Raw genomic sequence first — 18,453 nt, forward strand, 5'->3', positions numbered from 1 at the left:
TGATGGCAGGCGGACTTCAGAAAAACCTGGAAAGACTTACATGAACTGATGCTGAGTGAAGTGAGAAGAACCAGGAGAACACTGTACACGGTAATAGCACATTGTTCAATGAACAACTTTGATAGATTTGGTTCTTGTCAGGAACACAATCATCTAAGACAATTCCAAAGACTCGCCATTCAAATACAGAAAAAGAACTATTGGCCCCTCTCTCTCTCGTTTCTTCTTTCTCGTGGTTCCTTCCATTGGTTCTAATTCTTCTTTACAACGTGACTAATGTGAAAATCTTTAACATGAATGTATATGTAGAGCCTCTATCAGACTGCATGCTATCTTGGGGTGGGGGAGAAAATTTGGAACTCAAAATCTTATGGAAGTGAATGTTGAAAACTAAAAATTAATTAATATTAAAAAATAAAAGATTGGTTCCCCTCCTATTAATTGTCTCCATTTTATATTTGGAAACAGAAGTAACACACTAACAGTAAACACACTAATAATATAATCTACTATTTCTGTAACCTCGATCTAGTTCTTAAACCTAGTGCTGGAAGGGCTCTCAAAGCCAATCTAATCCAATCCTTTCATTTGGTGGATTTTAAATCGGAAAAAAAAAACCAGACCAACCAACTTAGGAAAATTATACATCTTGCCCAAAGTCACAAAAAAGCAGTTAAGTGCTATAGCTGAGAGAGTGCTGGACATGGAGTCAGAAAGAACTGAGTTAAAATCTGGTTTTAGGCACTTACTATGATCCTGGTCTGATCACTTAACTTCCTTCTGCCTCAGTTTTCCTATCTATAAAATGGGAATGATAATGATAATAAAAGCACTTACCACCTCTCCGGTTGTTATATGAGGATAAAATGAATCATTTGTGAAATACTTTGCAAGCCTTAAAGAGCTATATAAATGCTAGCTATTCTGAATAAGAGTCAGAGGCAGAATTTAAACCCAGAGCCTCTGTTTTTTCTACAGCAATTCTACGAAGTTTCAAATCTATCAATTACTCTCATTACCCTGATTTCAAGAGATGCTCTAATTAAGTCAATGGCCAACCATGATTTCAGAAGATTGATTATGAAACATGCTACCCAGCTCTGACAAGAAAGATGATGGACCTTTGGGGTGCAGATAATTATCAAATAATCTCTCCTTCCTTTGAGGAAGAGCAAATCTAATATAAAGTATAACTAATATATCATAAATATCGAATATATAACATAATCTAACTCTAAATCATTTAATATTTGACTCAAAATCTATCCCCTTAAGTGAATGAAGGTAAAAGCTCTTCTAAAATTGATATTATTAATATCAATATGAAATTGCTTTCTGCTTTATTCTCTACAACACAGAAAGAAAACAACTTTCCATTTGAAGGATAGTGAAGGCTCCAAGTTTAGTAAGTCAAAATCATTATGCAAATCTATCTAAAACTAAGAAGAGGACCAGACAACCTTAACTGACAACAGGCAACTCTTACCTAATTGTTTTATTTAACTTTTTTGCTTTGTTTTTATATCATCTTTATTGCCAAACATGTCCCTCCTGTCTACTCCTTGTAACAGAATTTTTAAAAACCCAACAGATCAGTGAAATGAACCATCAAGTGAGTTTAACAGTATGTGCAATGGACCATACCCACAGTTTCCCTGGGTCTAATTTTTGAGGAATAGGGAGACAGGGACTAGATAAGAGACCTCACTGGTATGCGGAAACTCCTAGGTGAGGAGACTTCTAACAATGCAGACTGGTGCTTTCTCTGCAAATTATGGCTTTAAAGACCACTAGAGCACAGAAAGGCTATGAGATTGGCCTAGGACCGCAGTTCATCAGGTTCATCACAGTTCATCAGAGAGATTATGAGACAGGCCTAGGACATTCAGTTTAAAAGGTCTGAAAGGCAATTGGAGATTTGAGATTAGAGGTCAGAAGAGAGGTTAGGGCAGGAAAGGTAGATTTAAGAATCATAACAGAGATGGTATGGGAGCTGATGAGATCACCAAGTGAAGTAGTATAGAAGGAGAAGAGAAGAGACCCCAGGCCAGAACCCTGAGGGACACCTAAAGTTAGACGATGCAGAAAAAAGTGGAAAGAACTGTATAAACAGATACAGAGCAAAGGAAGCTGAACTAGAACATACACTCAACAACACAGCATAAATGAAAATAACACTAAAAAGCATCTAAATTCAGATGAATTGCAATAAGCAATCTTGGCTCTGGAGAACTGAATATGAAACATATTTCTCTCATACAGAAGTGGGGGTAGGAACACTATGGGCACAGAATGTCGCATTTTCAGGTACAGTTGGTTCTTGTCCCTTGACTTTGCTTGTTTTTCTTTTTTACAAGGAAGGGTTCTTAGAAAGGGGAGGAGGGTGTCAGTAAATGACTGTGGTAAAGAAACAAGTATAAAAATGTAATTAAGAAATGATAATTCAAAAAAACCGAAACCAGGGCCAGTAGCTATTGTTCTCAATAAATTGCTTTCTGAAAACTGGACAAATATAAGAGCATAGGTTAAAACAAAACCCTTATCTTCCCAAGAATTCACTGAGCCTCTGAACGTTTTGTGCCTGGGCATGATTCCAGAATACTAAACCAGCAAAGCAATCCTCTGTTGACTGACTCAGGTGTACCCAGCTATGTGCAGCACAACAGAAGTTCACATTAGCATGACTGGACCCACAAATAGTGAACTGATTTACTGGCCAATTTCTCCTTGCTAGAACACACTGCTCCCTTTTGCTAGTCCACAACCTTTTTTCTGATCCCTTGGCTTAAAGCCCACCTCCTCTCCACCCTCTGTAAAGATGCCCTTTGCTCTCTGCCAGGTAGCAACAAATAAATGCTTCCCAATGAGGTAATGTCCCAATTGTAGCTTCCACCAAGGGAATCCTTCGGGGGTGGGGGGTGCGGAGGGGGGAGAGTAACAAAAGAAAAAAGACATTTTTTAAAAATCACTTTGATGAATTTTAAAAATATAGATCTAAATGAGCTGATTTACCTCTCCTGCCTCTCCAGGGCACAAAAAAACCCCAAGTATTTAAACCTAAGATGCCCTCTTCTCTCCTTTTTTTCCTTCCTCCCTGACTGCTAGCAGGAATTCACCCTCTCCCCTGAGGAAAACCATATAGGCTCTTGCTCCACAGATGAAAACAAATCAAGCTGAACCTAGAAGCATTTTAATGAGTGTTGACCACCAGCCCAGAAGGGGTCTGGATAATGTCTTAAAATTAAATGAAAGCAGCTCTGTAGGAGTGAATTAAGTCTTATGCTGCCGCTTTTTCATTTATCAGAGAAGATCCGAAGCAATGGCCACGGGGTGTAAGAAAAGAAGGAACTAGAGGCCCTCTTCCTTTTTCTTCCAAAGTACTTTCAACCAAGGATCTCAAATCACAATTTAAATTTTGTTTTGAAAATCTGGAGAGACAAGAAGATCGGGGAGACCTTGATAGGTGCTTATTAACTGGCAAAGGGCTGAACAAACTGAATGTATTCAAATAGCACTGGTTATAAAATACAACAAACTGAAAAATTCAGAGACTGGTGAGAAGAACTGCATGAACAGAAGCAGGGCAAAGAAAGCTGAATGAAAAAACCATTTATTCAACATCACCATAAAGTAAATGCAGTAACTTCACAGGTCAGAGATTTGGGACTGGAAAGGAACATGTATGTATGTATGTGTGTGTGTGTGTGTGTGTGTGTGTGTGTGTGTGTGTGTAAATGGAGGAGTCTTCTGGTGCAAGCCTCCCATTTTACAGATGAATAAAATGAGACCTAGATAAGTAAAAGAACTTGCCCAAGGTTACAAAGAATAAATTCAGCATTTCTCTTGCAAATATGCACATAAACTCTTTTTTAATTTGTTTATTGTTTTTTACACTGCACTTGTTGATAAGTCTTTTTTTAGTCACATCTGATTCTTTGTGGTCCCATTGGGGTTTTCTTGGCAGAGACACTGGAGTGGTTTGCCATTTCCTTCTCTAGCTCATTTTACAGATGAGGAAACTGAGGCAGACAGGGTTAAGTGACTTGCCCAGGGTCACCTAGCTAGTCAGTCGGAGGCCATATCTTCCTGATTCCAATCCTGGTGCTCCATCCACTGCACAACCTAACCTCCCTCCACTGCACCACTTTGACCTCAATGAAAATACTGACCAATCCAAGTCTCCACAGCCATGTGCTCACAAGGTGTATCACATGAAATCCTCAGGGTGTCTGCTTGTTACTATTCTTCTCTCTAGCCACAGATAAAATATCCAGGCTATGTCCAAGTGTACACAAGTGCCAAACCTCCACTTTCCCCAAAGGGCTAGAGACAAAAGTCGGATCTATTCCACAATTCCCATCATTTGGGGGAATGGGGTGGAGAGGGAAGACACAGGGGGCTAAAGCACTTTATCTTTCAATTTAACTTGTTCCTACCTCCCCAATCCATTATAGCAGACATACATTTAAAGCAAATAAAAATTCATCTTTGAGAATTACATTGTCTCTCTCCCTCTCAGGATAAGTTAAGATATCCCCATGCTTCTCAAGCTGGGGCAGAAACCACACTTCTACTAGTACTGCTAGAAAATGGGAGGTTGCCCAGTGGAAGGAATAACAACTTGAATCGGAAGACCTGGGTTTGTGTCTTAGATGTGCTACTTACTAGGTGTGTGTCTCCTACATTGTAAAGACGAGCTGCTATCATAATCATTACTATTGTGTGGAAATACATGTGCTATTTAATTATAGTCAAGAGTCTGGAGCTTTTCAGTTTCATGCTGAGGGCACAGAATGATAAGAACTCTGAATTTGATGTCAGAGGACTTGGGTTCAAATCCCAGCCTCATTTTGGTACTGCCTGTGGGACCTTGGACAAATGACTTCAGTTCCTGGGTTTCAGTTTCCTCATCTATAAAATCATTAGATGGTCCCTTTCCGGCTTGAATTCTTTGGATCTTATTCATAAGATCTTTTCATTCTCTTGCTCATTTTCATCTCCTTGATACCGCTCATTTGCCTTTAACCAAATTACTATTTAACCTTAAACTTTAGGATCCCATTTTTAAGAAAGAGACAAATCAGTTGATTGGATAGTTTCATTTTCCTGGTTTCCTAACCCCCTGACCCATCCCCGTTCTGGAATCTAAGGTCTCATCTGACCAAAGGAACTTCTAATTCAGCCAGTATAACATGGTCACATGCATCTAGGGGTGGTGACTAGCAAAGAGGAATGGGAGGCAGAAGGGAAGCTACTTCCTGGACTGGAAAAGCAGAAAACAAAACAGTTAGGTCCTAAGGAGGAAGGGAACTTTATTTTGCAGCTTGCTCACACATGCCACTGTTGTTGGGATTATAACAGATGCAGTGGTACACTAGAGCTAGTTGTTAAATTTGTAGAAATTTTGAGAATCGGTTGTTAAACACAACCAATGGATAGTTTGAACAGCTCCTGTACCAGTAAAGTTATTTGTTGCTTTAGAAGAATTGGTGTCAATCACAATAGAATGTATTTTCAATACATTGTCTACTTTAAATGAATGTGACTTCAATAATAAATATTTGAAAGCAAACTTGGACTAAGACAATTCCAAAAGGTTTGTGATGGAAAATGTCATCCATGTCCAGAGAAAGAATTACGGAGTCTGAATGCAGATTGAAGAACACTATTTGCTTTCTTCTCTTTTTTGTTTTGTTTTGTTTCTTCTTTCTCATGGTTCATTCTATTGCTTATAACTCTTCTTTGCAACATGACTAATGTGAAAATATGTTTAATGTGAATGTATATGTACAGCCCATATAAGATTGTATGCCATCTTGGTGGGGGGAAGGAGAGGTAGGGGGAGAAAATTTGGAACTCAAAAGCTTGTGAAACTGAATGTTGTAAACTAAAGATAAATATATTTTTTTTAAAAATGAAAGAATATTTCTGGATGAGCTTTATTTTATTTATCACCAATCTAATAAAAAATTAAACCAAGCTAGAAAATATAAAGAACTTAAAATTTATAGTTCTTTATAGGTAAAAAGAACTATTAAAATAAATTGAGTACTGGGACTGATAGGTGCCATGTGCTTTACAAGATATTACTGCTATATGGCACAAATCCTGCATTTTTTATTCTTATTCTGGTTTGGCAAAGAGATTAACTAATATTAATTTCTTGTAAGACCTTGCTTTAATGATTTACATTCTGGAAGAATTTTCATTACTTTCAAATGCACTGTAGTCAAGATGAACTAACATTCAGAAAGCTCAAAATCAATCAAACCCACCAGAAGAGCTTCAGAAAAATTTCAATATTGGTACTGGAAAGCATAAGTCTTGGGTTGAAGATTTCATTAATTCGAATAAATTTAAAGACATTCCATTTAATGAAAATAATAAATTTAATGCTCTTCCTAGATATAAGCTACGAGAAAATATACTTCAACACATAAACTTATGTCTTTTATTGGACAGAAAAAACAATGAATGCATTTTTAATTATTTAAATTTAGAAGAACTATCTTCACAATGGAGAGAGAGGGTAAAAAAAATACATATCATGTTAAACTGTAAAACATGAAGTTAATTTGAACAATTTTCAGGATCTTGTGGATAATAATGTTGAACCAAACTGTTCCAATCCCTGCAACTATGCAAAAAAAGTTTGCATTATTGTAATCGGTCATACTAAGGCAGAAAGAAGTTTCAGTTTATGAATGTAACTTTCATGAGTGTGAGAAATAGATTAAAAAGTAGATCACACGTCAGATTTAAGGCCAATAAATTTATTGGGAAAAGAACGGATTGGGATGCAACTCCATTTGTCAAATCATGGTTGAATTGCAACCATAGATTGGCTATGGAGACAAGTTGGCAAAAATCAACAAAAGCATTCTGGGATAATTAATTGGCTACATGGAATTTACAATAAAGAGTACTGTATGCTTTATTATTTATAAATAAAATATATGTATCCTTTAAATCAGTAAAATTTATAATAAGCAAATATATACTTATACAACGGCAGCTAGGTAGGTCAGTGAATAGAGTGTCAGGCCTGGAGTCAGGAAGACCTGAATTCAAATCCAGCCTCAAACAGCAACAAGCTGTGTGACTCTGGATGAGTCACTTAACCCTGGTTGCCTCAGTTTCCTCATCTGTAAAATGAGCTGGAGAAAGAAATGGCAAACCAGTCCAGTACCTTCGCCAAGAAAACCCCAAAATGGGGTCACAAAGAGTCGGACATGACTGAATATCAATGACACACACATATACAAACACACACATACTTTTTCTGTGTGTGGAAAGCTGGTTCAGCACATCGCTGCATTTTAACCCAGGTATCATCTGTTTTAGTAGCTGTGAGCCCAAGGCAGTTTGCCACTGTGGCTATTATTTAATAATAATAATGGTTTAATTATACAATGCTTTAAGGTTTATGAAGCACTTTCCCCAAGACAACCTGTGAGGTAGGTCATATAAATATTATTCCCTTTGTACTTAAGTCAAGCCAATAAGGCATTTGTTAAGGGCCTACTATGTGCCAGGCACAGTGCTTAAGTACACCAAACAGAGGATTTTATATTTGATCCTGGAGAGTTTATTGAATAGAGCAGGGACATAGTTAGACCTGTATTTTAAGAAAACCAATTTACTAGCTGAATGGAGGGTGGGCTTTACTGGGGAAGGAATTTGGGTAAGGAAATAAACCTGAAGGCTATTTGAACAGCCTAGGTGCGAAGTGATGAGGGCCTGTCCTCAGGTGATGGCAGGGTTGAAGAGAAGGCAGCATACAGGAAAGATGTCACAAAGGCAGAAGTGAGAAGACTTGGCAATGGAATGGATATGGGGGGCAAGAGTGAGGAGTTGAGGATGATCCCTAAGTTTGAGCCGGGGTGACTGGGAAGATGTTGGTACCCTTGACAACAATAGGGAAGCTAGGAAGAGGGAAAGGTGTGGGAGGGGGACATGGTAAATTTAGTTTGGGAAATGTTGAGTTTAAGATGTCTTAGGGACATCTATAGAGTTCGAGATGTTCAGTAGTCAGGCAGAGATTTGAGAACGGAAGACAGGAGAGATGTTAGGGTGGACAAATAGATCTGAGAATCATCTGCCTAAGGCTGATAATTGAATCCACGGGAGCTGACGAGATTTCTATTCACAAAATTAACTCAAAGTAATTACCATCATGGACAAAAACCCATGGACAAGTGAATCCCCATCCTAGCCATTAGTTTCAACTTTCTCCTTCTATTCAATCATCTTTTTTTTTCAAAACAGTGTTAATTATGAACTTAATATATAGATGAATATATTCAAAACTATTTACAAAACAGAATATAATATAACAATTTATCAGTTATCCCACTAAGCCCCATTCCAATCTCTTTGTATAGTCCCATTTGTATACATTGAATAGTTTTTTTAAGTAGTTATAGCCAGTATGACTCTTGCTACACTAATTCTACCTTACTTGCTCCGCATTCCATATAAAAATATGTCCTTATTTCTTTGAACTGGTCACGGTAAATGACATAATGGACCCATCAACACATCCTTTGTCATTTTTATAGCGCTATATGTACCTATTAATTATACTGAAATACCACAATTTATTCAACTAATAATTAAACACCACAAATTTGGCCTGCTCTTAGGTTTTTTGCTGTAATAAATAATATAGATATAAATATTTTTGTATAGACAATAGTTTTTCCTTTCAGTATGACATAAATTTCTTTAATGGGATTACTGAGTAAAGGCTATTTACCAATTTGCAGCTCCACCAACAATATAGGCTTAAACCTGTACACATGCCTCCTCAATGCTTATCCATTTTAAAATTATTTTGGGGGATTTTGAGTGAAGTTGTTACTTTAACATACATTTCTCTGGGTACCAGGGAAAATGAACATTCTTTCAAGGGATTTTTTATAACTTGTGCTTCCTCTTTTGTAAAATGTTCATTCGTGTTCTTTGACCACTAATCCACTGTGGACTGGGTGTTGTCCTTGTAAGTCTGGAACAATTCCTAGATCAAAAAACTTTCATTGAATGTATTTACCATGGAGATTTCTTTCCCTAATCTGTTGCTTTCTTTTGATTATATTTGGTTTCTGTTACTGAGAATTTTTAAGTATTCATATGACCAAATCTATCTTGTCCACAATACTTTACTTCATAAGTTTATCCAGAATTTATTTTCTATTCACAACTGAGATAATGGTCCGAATAGAGGCAGCATTGAAATAGAGGTTGCTGTGTCACCCTCTTTCTCCCATCTCCACATTATTACTATGAAAGGAAGAAAACCATAGAGCAAAATAAATAAATACTACGAAATTTAAAAAAAACTAATTATAAGTCACGTTGGTTCTATACAAGATGAATGGCAGCAGGGAGAGAGTGGATGGAAGAGGGACAGGGGAATTAGTGGAATGAGGGGAATGGAGGGGAAGGAGGGGCAGGGAAAAACAAGATAACTGCAGCCTACAGTAGAAGTATTCCTTATTCCTGTTTCTTCTAGTAATTGTTTTGACTCATTGATCCAACTGGAATTCAAGAGATAGTATGTTGCGTGCTATGGATATAAATGTTGTGGGGTTTTGGGCTATATTATCTTTTCCTCCCATTTAATCTTTTGCTGCCCAAAGCAACCTGAAGATGAGGTTAATTTTATAATTTCTCTCTGTCCTTGCATGGCACCCATGAAATAATGGAGGTTCTAAGGATCCTCCTTACCCAGACAAAAGATGCTAAGGGATACAACAAGGCAAATGGTCAGGAAACAGAGTAGTCTGCAACGGGCTCAATGGCCTCCAAATAAGAAAGAATTGGCTCCATCAGGCACCTTTATTTGTCTCATCTACAAAGTAACTTAGAACTACACTTTATAAGTACAGAATGATTTTGCCCATCACGATCAATGGAAAGGAAAAAAAAATCTGCCTCAGATAGCAGATAGCACAAATTGAAAAGAAGCAAATTTAAATTTGATGTCATAACAACTAGACTTGTCCAAAAGTAACATGGGCTTGCCTTGAGAAGCGATGAACTCCTCCTGCTTAGAGGTCTTCAGGCAGAGAGGTTGGACAAACAGGCAGTTCATGAGCATGATCGCTTGTTGGGTACACTGGAGTAGGGACTGCCTACTCTACATACATAAGGAAGTATGGGGCTTGGACTACAGTGGCTACTGAGTTCCCTTCCACTAACAAGCTTTTTTTCAGTTGGTCCTCAAAACCAGCCACAGAGCTGCATTTTTTAACACTGCAATTTTTAACACCAACATTTGAAGAGGCTTTAGGAACTCTAGGCAAGGTGAGACCTGATCCTATCATGGGGCCATCAGTTGAACAGCTTGCAAGAGGGTTGAGCAAGTGAGAGTACAGTGTATTTTAAGAGAGACTTCAGACTACTTCAAGAGAAGGAACCTTATACCCAGAAAGATAACTACCTTAATTGTCTTCAAGACTCATTTAGAATTAAGGCTTTAGCTCCAAAGCACAGAGAGTTCCCCCAAATCTCCAATCTTGGACGAGGTCCTACAATTAATAAGTACTAGAGACAAATTTTGAACCCAGGTCCCCTGACTCTAAATCCAGCATTCTTTTACTGTGCCTTGAGTGGACTCGTGCACTCCCACATGGGTGACTCCCAAGAAGATACTTGCCTTAAAGTGGAAGGAATTTCCAGGAGAACAACTGGATCCATATTGTTCATTCTTGGTTAAGTTGCTGTAGTAGTCAGAGACCTTGGAATTAGCAATCTTGTTACAGCCAGGGTCGTCTGTGATGGGGCAGATGTAATAGCTATCCTCCCCATCACTGTCATCATCAGAAAAGCCAGCATGATGGGAGTGAAGTGACCTGCTATTGTCAATGCCTTCCAGGCGAAAAATAAGGTCTTCGTCTGCCATGTTTGTAGGGTGCCCGTTTTACCCACGTGGTGACGGAAGCAGCCAGAATGACAGGGCAAATTTGATGAGGAGGTGCCTGTCAAGAAATCAAGACAAAGGAGTGAGTACCATTCAGTCAAAGGCACATACATTTTCTGGGAACTTTATTCAGGAGAGATTACAACAAACAAAACAAAGCACCTACTAAGTCAGCCATGCAAATAAGCATCAACCCACAAGCCTAGGGCCTGACAGGAATCAAGCTGATACTAAATTAGACCTACAGAACACCTTATTTCTCTCGTACAGTTGTGAAAACCTCAAGTAGAAATGGTGGCTGCTAACCTGCACATAAGGATCCTTGCAGGCTGCATATGACTTGATTTCCTAATGTAATGTTATCTATGTTTTCCTGTGTTTTTATTCAATTTATTAAATATTCCTCAATTACATTTTAATCTGGTTTGGATTTTCAGGGAGACTGTGCTATAATATAGCACCATGAGAGTACTGCTGAGGGTGGATGGAAGAAAACTTAGTAGGATGCAATGATTAGTACATTCTCTCTAAGGTGGGGGTAGGTGGTGGGTGGGTGGGTGTTAGGGGTCTGTGAAATTGTTTTATGTATTTATATCCATATATATCGTATTTCAATGCAATTGGTTTCCTTTGTAATCCTGTGAATTTTAATTTATACATTAAAAATATTAATAATAATAACAGCTAACATTTTTATAGTGCTTACCATGTGACAGGCACTGTGCTAACTTTTAAAATTATCTCATTTGATCCTCACAACAACCGTGGGAGATGCAGTTATTATTATCCCCGATTTTATAGATGAAGCAAAGAGAGACTAAGGGCTTTGTCCAAGGTTAAATATCTAGTAAGGGTCTGAGGCTGGATTTGACTCCTGGTTTGACTCAGGTTTTGACTCCTGTCCCTGTGCTCTGTCCACTGTACCACAATTTTTCTGAGAAGGTGGTTCATACCCTTCACCAGACAGTCAAAGGGATCCATGCCAAAAAAAAAAAAAAAAAGATTAAGAATCCTTGCTTTAAAGCAGCATGCCACATCAAGGTTGTACCTAATTATTATCATTTTTTATTTAAAATTAATTTTTTTGTTATTCCAAACTTGACAAACATTTACAAAATGATCATTTCCACATATGTAGAAGAACAATAAAAAGAGGGTTGTTCATTAAACATGCATCTCAAATTACCATACTTAGATACTCTTGGATATGTGGAAGAATAGTATTTTTGAGCTGGTCCTGACAAGGGCCCTCCAGATCTAGAACTCAGGACCTCCTCCTCCTCCTCCTCCTCCTCCTCCTCCTAATCTAATGTATTCAACTCCCTTAGGCTTGAGACATTTTTGTGTGCTTTTCATAGATTCACTCTATGGAGTTTCTTCTGAGCTCCATTAGATTGTAAACTCCTGGAGGACAGGGACTGTGCTTTGCCTTTTTTTTTAAATCCCTAGTGCTTAGCACAGTATCTGACACTTAATAGGTGTTTGATAAACATTGACTGATTTATTTTGATTAAAAAGGCATCCCTCTCTGACCATATTTGCTGTGCCTTGAAGTCAGCCCTGCAGTGTGATTAGTAAGGTCAAGAAGGGTGTGGCCAGGGCTGAAGGAGTAAACACCTGCCAGGTCTAGTTTTACCCAAGTATGGAGGTAAGAAAAACCCGTATTCTTAGTGCCAATGTGGTCATTAATCAGCAATGGGCAAATTTTAATCTCCTCCTGCCAGTGTCTTTATCTGTAAAAGGGAAGAATACTCCCAGCTCTACCTTATCTCAACACAACCCCATCTATTTTTTTTAAAGACAAAATAAGATAGTACATATGAAACCCCTTTGGACTTTTATAATACAAAATGTAAACCAATCATTACTGAGGTTACGATTAAGAGCTTTCTCAGCAGGAACTATTGCAATCTTTTATTTTATTTTAAAACTATTTTCTGGAGCTTCCTTATAGGGAGCAAGATCAGTTTCCCAATAAGGGGCTGGAATCAAATCTTTCTGGCTATGTGATGCTAGCCTTGAATTGGGTTTCTAATTTCTAGAGGATCTTTTTTGGAACCTTGGCCATTCTGACCCCAAGCTGACACTTCATCTAGGACAGGATGGTCCCTGACTAAAGGGAAATCTAAGCCAGGAGACAGCATAAGCCATGCACTACATGTCTGTTGTGGAGCTGAGCATTTGGCAAAAAATATGGATTTAGGACTGAAAGGAACCCTTGGAGGCCATCAAATACAACCCTTTTATTTTCTAGTTGAGGCACTGACTTGCCCAGTCATATAACTAGTAAATATCTGAAGTCCCAGGTTTTCCACATGTGGGACTTCCCAGAATGTGAGATGCAAAAATGTGAGATTAAAACTGCTATTGACATTAAACACTTTTGGAATTCAAATAATCACAACCTAATTGATTTTTTTATAAGCTTGCCTTTTCCTAGAAAATATTTTCTCCAAAGGGGTCCCACTTGCAAGCCTGTACTTTGGTCATGAGGTCAATGTCTAACATTAAAGACTTCTGACCAACCTTAGTGGCCTGTGATAATCCAAGGTAAGACTTGGCCCTAAGTTCCTGGCATAGTCAGCTGCTTTGGACATTCTAGCCCTACCCACAAATCCAGGATGTGTCTAGGGGGTCCCCTCTGCTACATGTTCCTTTAATTCTCTGGCTCCCTTCCCAGAACACCAGCTTCAGCTTCCCAGGCATCCTGGGAGATTTCACCCTCTCCAAGCTCATTTATCATAGAAAGGGGACAGCTCCATTGGGTCTTTTCCAAATCTGGGCATTCAGGAGGCTCTTCCCAGCCTCTAGGAAGACCAGGTGTTTCTATTCTTAAGTAGCCTCCAACTTTTCACTCCCTCCTCATCCATCAACATCTCTCCTTACAAGATCTTACACAACCAAACAAGTCACTGAGTGTTGAAGTATTTAGGGTATTACACAAGAAATAATGCCTGCCTGTAATACACTGATCATTCCCCATCCTTTCCTTACTCCTTCAAAGTCTCTCTGAAAAAAATGGAAGCCTTTCATCCTTCTGATCCCTCATAGACTTCAGGGCCTTACCTATTGTTGCAACATTCTTAAGACTATTCTCTCTTTTTTTTCTGGAGGGGGGAAGGCAGGGCAATTGGGGTTTAGTGACTTGCCCAAAGTCACACAGCTAGTAAATATGTCAAGTGTCTGAGGCTGGATTTGAACTCAGGTCCTCCTGACTCCAGGGCCAGTGCTCTACTCACTGCACCACCTAGCTGCCCCTATGACTATTCTCTAAGTGTGCTATGCATATACAGTTATCTCCTTAATTGGACTTCTCAGAAATTCTCAGAAGGCAAGGACTGTGGTTCCACTTCTCCAGGATTTCCCACAGTGCCCAGAGGTGGCCCTCCTAGCCAATGTGTACTCAACCAAGGGGTACAAGCAAAAGGTCCGGTTAAATGTTGAGTAAAGTATGTGGCAAATAATATGGGAGATGTAGTAGTTGTTTCAATTTTCCAGGAGCAGCAGTAGTCCCGATTTTCAAAACTGCATCTAAGGCCCCCCATCCCACTCCATCCTATGAGATAGTCATCTCTGTCTTCAAAAGAAGATTTACAATGGCATGTCTAGCTTGGAATCTGGCTACAGGAGGTGCAGGCAAATTAGGTTCTTAGTTTTTTTTGGATCATCTGATAAAATCTTGGACCTCTTCTCAGAATAATGTTTTTAAATACATAAAACATACAGTATTACAAAGTAAACTAATTATATTGAGACACAATTATCAAAATTAAAAAGAAAAATTTATAGACTCTAGGTTAAGAACCCTCTAAGGAAACTGATTTAGCTCCATTTTTTCTGATGTGGGTCCTGGAGACCACCAAAAAGCAGAAGGTTCAGAGAAGTCTTCCTCAGGCTTAGATTCTCTTTGGTTAACATGGAACCACTGTCCTTAGAGACAGAATGGGACTTGTGACAAAAAAAGGGAACAGAATGGAAATGTTCTGCCTATTAGCACAACAATTTGAGTATATGAGAGAGAGGGCACTGCAGAGAGTTAGGGATTTGGGGTCATGGTGAGGTTAGCAAGATGGATGTCTGTTTAGTAGCAAAATTTCAAAAAAAAAAGCCCTTAAGGGAACATGCCATTTCCAGATCTGTCTCTGGGGCCATTTAATTCATCAGCATTTGACTATACACAGCTATGTCTGGCAGCCTCCACATCAGGAAAACTATGTTCAAAATGCATATTGCTGAGCCTCGTGACCTAACCAGAGCTCATCACAGTCCCAAAGCAGGTCTCATACTAGGCTGTGGTACCATTGATGGCCAAGTTTGGAGAAAAGGGATGGAATCTTTCCCTCACTTCTCCCTATGCATAGCACTAACCAGAAACAACGTCATAGCCACAAATCACCCTTTTGAGACCAACCTATCTTGCACAGTACTAACCACATAGTGGGACACTTAAAAAAATCCTAACTACTCATTTTCCTCCTACCCAAGAGAGTGGGGGAAGAGAAAAGATGTGTCTGCTCTTATCCTGAGTTTTCAACTATAATATTCCAGGGCTGATTCAAAAAAGGGGTTCCTTCTCAATAGTCCCTGGCTCTCTGCCTCACAGCTTTATTCTTTGTAGGGGAGCTATATTACAAAAAAAGATAAAATCACGAAGGCTTTGGTGCATGGCATGAGTTGAATAAATATTCCCAGCTTCATTTTCAACCTAATTGCCCCTCCCCATATGTAGGAGTAGCTACAAACCCAGTGCTATTTATGGCACTGAACTTTAGGCCCCAAGTCGCAAGAGTCCCGATTACCCTTAAGGGACCACTAACTAACCCTAACAGGGGGAGAGGACTCACTAAGCTCTACGAAATTTGAAAGCTAAGAAAAGCAAACATTTTCCCCCCACAATCATGAAAACAGCTCCTTCTACCCAAAAGTCATTATTTGGTCTTCAAGGAACACTATTTCTCTTTTCCTGGGGCATGAACACGAAGCAGTGGATTCATCACTGGCTCTTATTTAACCTCAGTAGATTGACTTACCAGGAGGCCGAGATAGGGACCATCAAATGGGTTCTGTGCACATTTGCATTAGCCCAAAGCCTGTTCCTTCTATCTAAAAGCAATAGATCATTTTGTCACCAACATCACCAAATATATACTGAATGTCGAGGGGTAGGGCACTGATTCAGACATTGCAAAGGATACAAAGAGGTACAAGGTCTTGTATCTGATTGCGATAGAATACTACTATGCTATGAGAAATGATGAAGATGGTTTCAGAAAAACCTGGGAACACTTATACAAACTGATGCAAAGTGGAGGGAGCAGGACCAGGAGAACATCGTACAGGACAGCAATATTGTAACAAGGATCAGCTGTGAAAGATTTAACTACTCTAATCAATACAATAATCTAAGACAATTCCAAAGGACTTGCAATGAAAAATGCTGTCTACCTCCAGAGAGAGAGAACTCATGAACTCTTAAGTACAGATTGAGGCATACTTTTTTCAATTTCTTTTTCTTTGGCAACATGGCTTATATGGAAATAGGTTTTCATGACTTCACATCTAAATTTGCTATGATATTGCTTGCAACCTTAATTAGAAGAGGAGAGGCTGAAGGGAAGGAGGGAATAGGAAACTCAAAAAATTTTTTTTCAAGTCTATGTTTTTTATTTTATTCAGTAGGCATATACAAGACCCAGAAGTCTTACCATGAACCCTCTGTTCCATTGGGATGCTTGAGAAAGAGATGGGGGGCAGGCACATGATCACTGGAACTCTTGCAGAGCCCTAGGCCTGAGGGGCGGATGGGGACAAGAGGAGAAAGGGGCAGCAGAGCCACAGGAGAGACCCATATCCCTGATAACTTTCCTTATCCTTTCTCCTGCCCCACTGTACTGAGGGTGGGGATGGAGGTGTTGGCAATATGACTGAGATGGAGGGGGCTGACAGAACATAAGTTGAACTTCCTGAGTGGAGAGGAGTCTGTTTCCAGTGTTACCCTTGGGCCAATGGATAGAATATGGTGACCTTGTCAGGAGTGCTAAGATGTATGTGTACTTTCTAATGCCCCTGTGGTCCTTGCTCTCATGTCAGCAGCCTGTTATTACAGCTACAGTCGTGACTGAGAATAGATAGTGAAATCTGCTAGTCTCTTCTTGCCCTTTTCTCCTGCCACCCGGATTTCTAGGTGCCATTTCCTTGAGACTCAGGAGATCAGGAACAATGGGACTATGCAGGAGAAGCTAAAGTAGGGACCCTCACTGTGAGTTTAGTCTCTTTATGGCTGAACCGTTTGTACCTTAAGGACACAGGGCAGTGAAGAAGAGATTCCTAGAGGAGTAAAATCTGCCAGATGAAAGCATTGAGAGACATGGTGCTGTGGGATATAGGGTCCGAGAAAGAGTTCTATGGGACACATATATGCAGTTGAGGGCCTGCTGGAAGTGACATACTTCAGGCTCATACCTCTTCAAAGGGTGTTCTGAGGCAAAGGCAGTAGATCACTTCGAGGAGATGGGATAAGGCCAAAACAAGGGGCACCAAGTTAACAACAGCAAAAAAGAAGACATTCATGCAGACACATACTCCCCTGCCACGCAACAGTCTTTGCTGGCCTGTTTGAAATGGAAACAAGTGACTGCTCAGGCTGGGGCTATTGCTGGGATATCGTGGTTAATGCCCAGTCCACAAGGGCAATCGATGGTGGTGTCTTGCAGGCAGAGCCAAATCCAGTGGGCAAACTTACTCAGCTGTACCTTCATACGGTCTCAGATCACATCACTTCTGCAGGCCTCCTGGCAATACTCCTGGACCTGAAACAATGCAGTAAGTAACACATGCCACAGAGGCAACAGAAAGTGCTGGTAAAGGAGCAGTAGCAACTCCCTTAGCTGTAGGAGCAGATGTAACAATGAGTCTGTGAACTGGGTCCCCTAGAAGATGTCAGCTAGGTTCTCATAGGCCCAAGAAAGACAGGATACACAATAGGCTGAGACAAAGGGGACTGTTGTATTGGTCTAGGTTGGAACTTAAAATTTTAAAAAATGAATGTTAAAGCAGAATTATTTTTAGAAAAAAAAAAAGACAAAAGTCCCTGCCCTGGAGAAGCTTACAATTTCCTTGAGAAATCAGAGTACATACTTGGAAAGATATGTAACAGCATAAGGCAACACAAGCCAGGTGGAAAGTGGACAGTAGAGTCAGCAAATGCCACAGGAATTCTGAGAAAGGAGAGATTGCTAAGAGTTAGGTTACCTGGAAGAGGCTTCATGGAGATGGTGCTTGAGCAGGGCCTTGTAAAACAACCAAGATAAGCAATATGAAATACGTCATATATATGCAATCATGTAGAACATATTTCCATATCAGTCATGCTGTAAAAAAATAAACAGACCAAAAGAAAAAAAAACCCACACACAAAAAAGAGAATAGCATGTTTCAATCTACATTCAGATTCCATCCATTTTTTCTCCACAGGTGGATAGCATTTTTCATCATGAGCCCTTTAGAATTGTCTTGGATCACCATATTGC

General features: G+C 39.4%; 1 protein-coding gene across 4 annotated transcripts in view; it reads right to left on the reverse strand.

Moving 5' to 3' along the window:
* Window positions 1–18,453, reverse strand: part of EEF2K (eukaryotic elongation factor 2 kinase) — a 76,502-nt gene that overhangs the window by 48,393 nt on the left and 9,656 nt on the right. The window contains exons 2-3 of one of the 4 annotated variants that reach the window (XM_036741464.1): window positions 17,677–17,733; window positions 10,661–10,982 (exon numbers count right to left, since the gene is read on the reverse strand). In XM_036741464.1, the coding sequence (XP_036597359.1) occupies window positions 10,661–10,906 (246 nt within the window). In that variant the 5' untranslated portion in view covers window positions 10,907–10,982; window positions 17,677–17,733. Of the gene's footprint in view, window positions 1–10,660; window positions 10,983–17,386; window positions 17,734–18,453 lie in introns of all 4 variants that reach the window. The other 3 variants (XM_036741462.1, XM_036741463.1, XM_036741461.1) reach the window with 3 other exon arrangements.

Source organism: Trichosurus vulpecula, chromosome 1 (genome assembly GCF_011100635.1).
Source record: "Trichosurus vulpecula isolate mTriVul1 chromosome 1, mTriVul1.pri, whole genome shotgun sequence".
NCBI lineage: Eukaryota > Metazoa > Chordata > Mammalia > Diprotodontia > Phalangeridae > Trichosurus > Trichosurus vulpecula.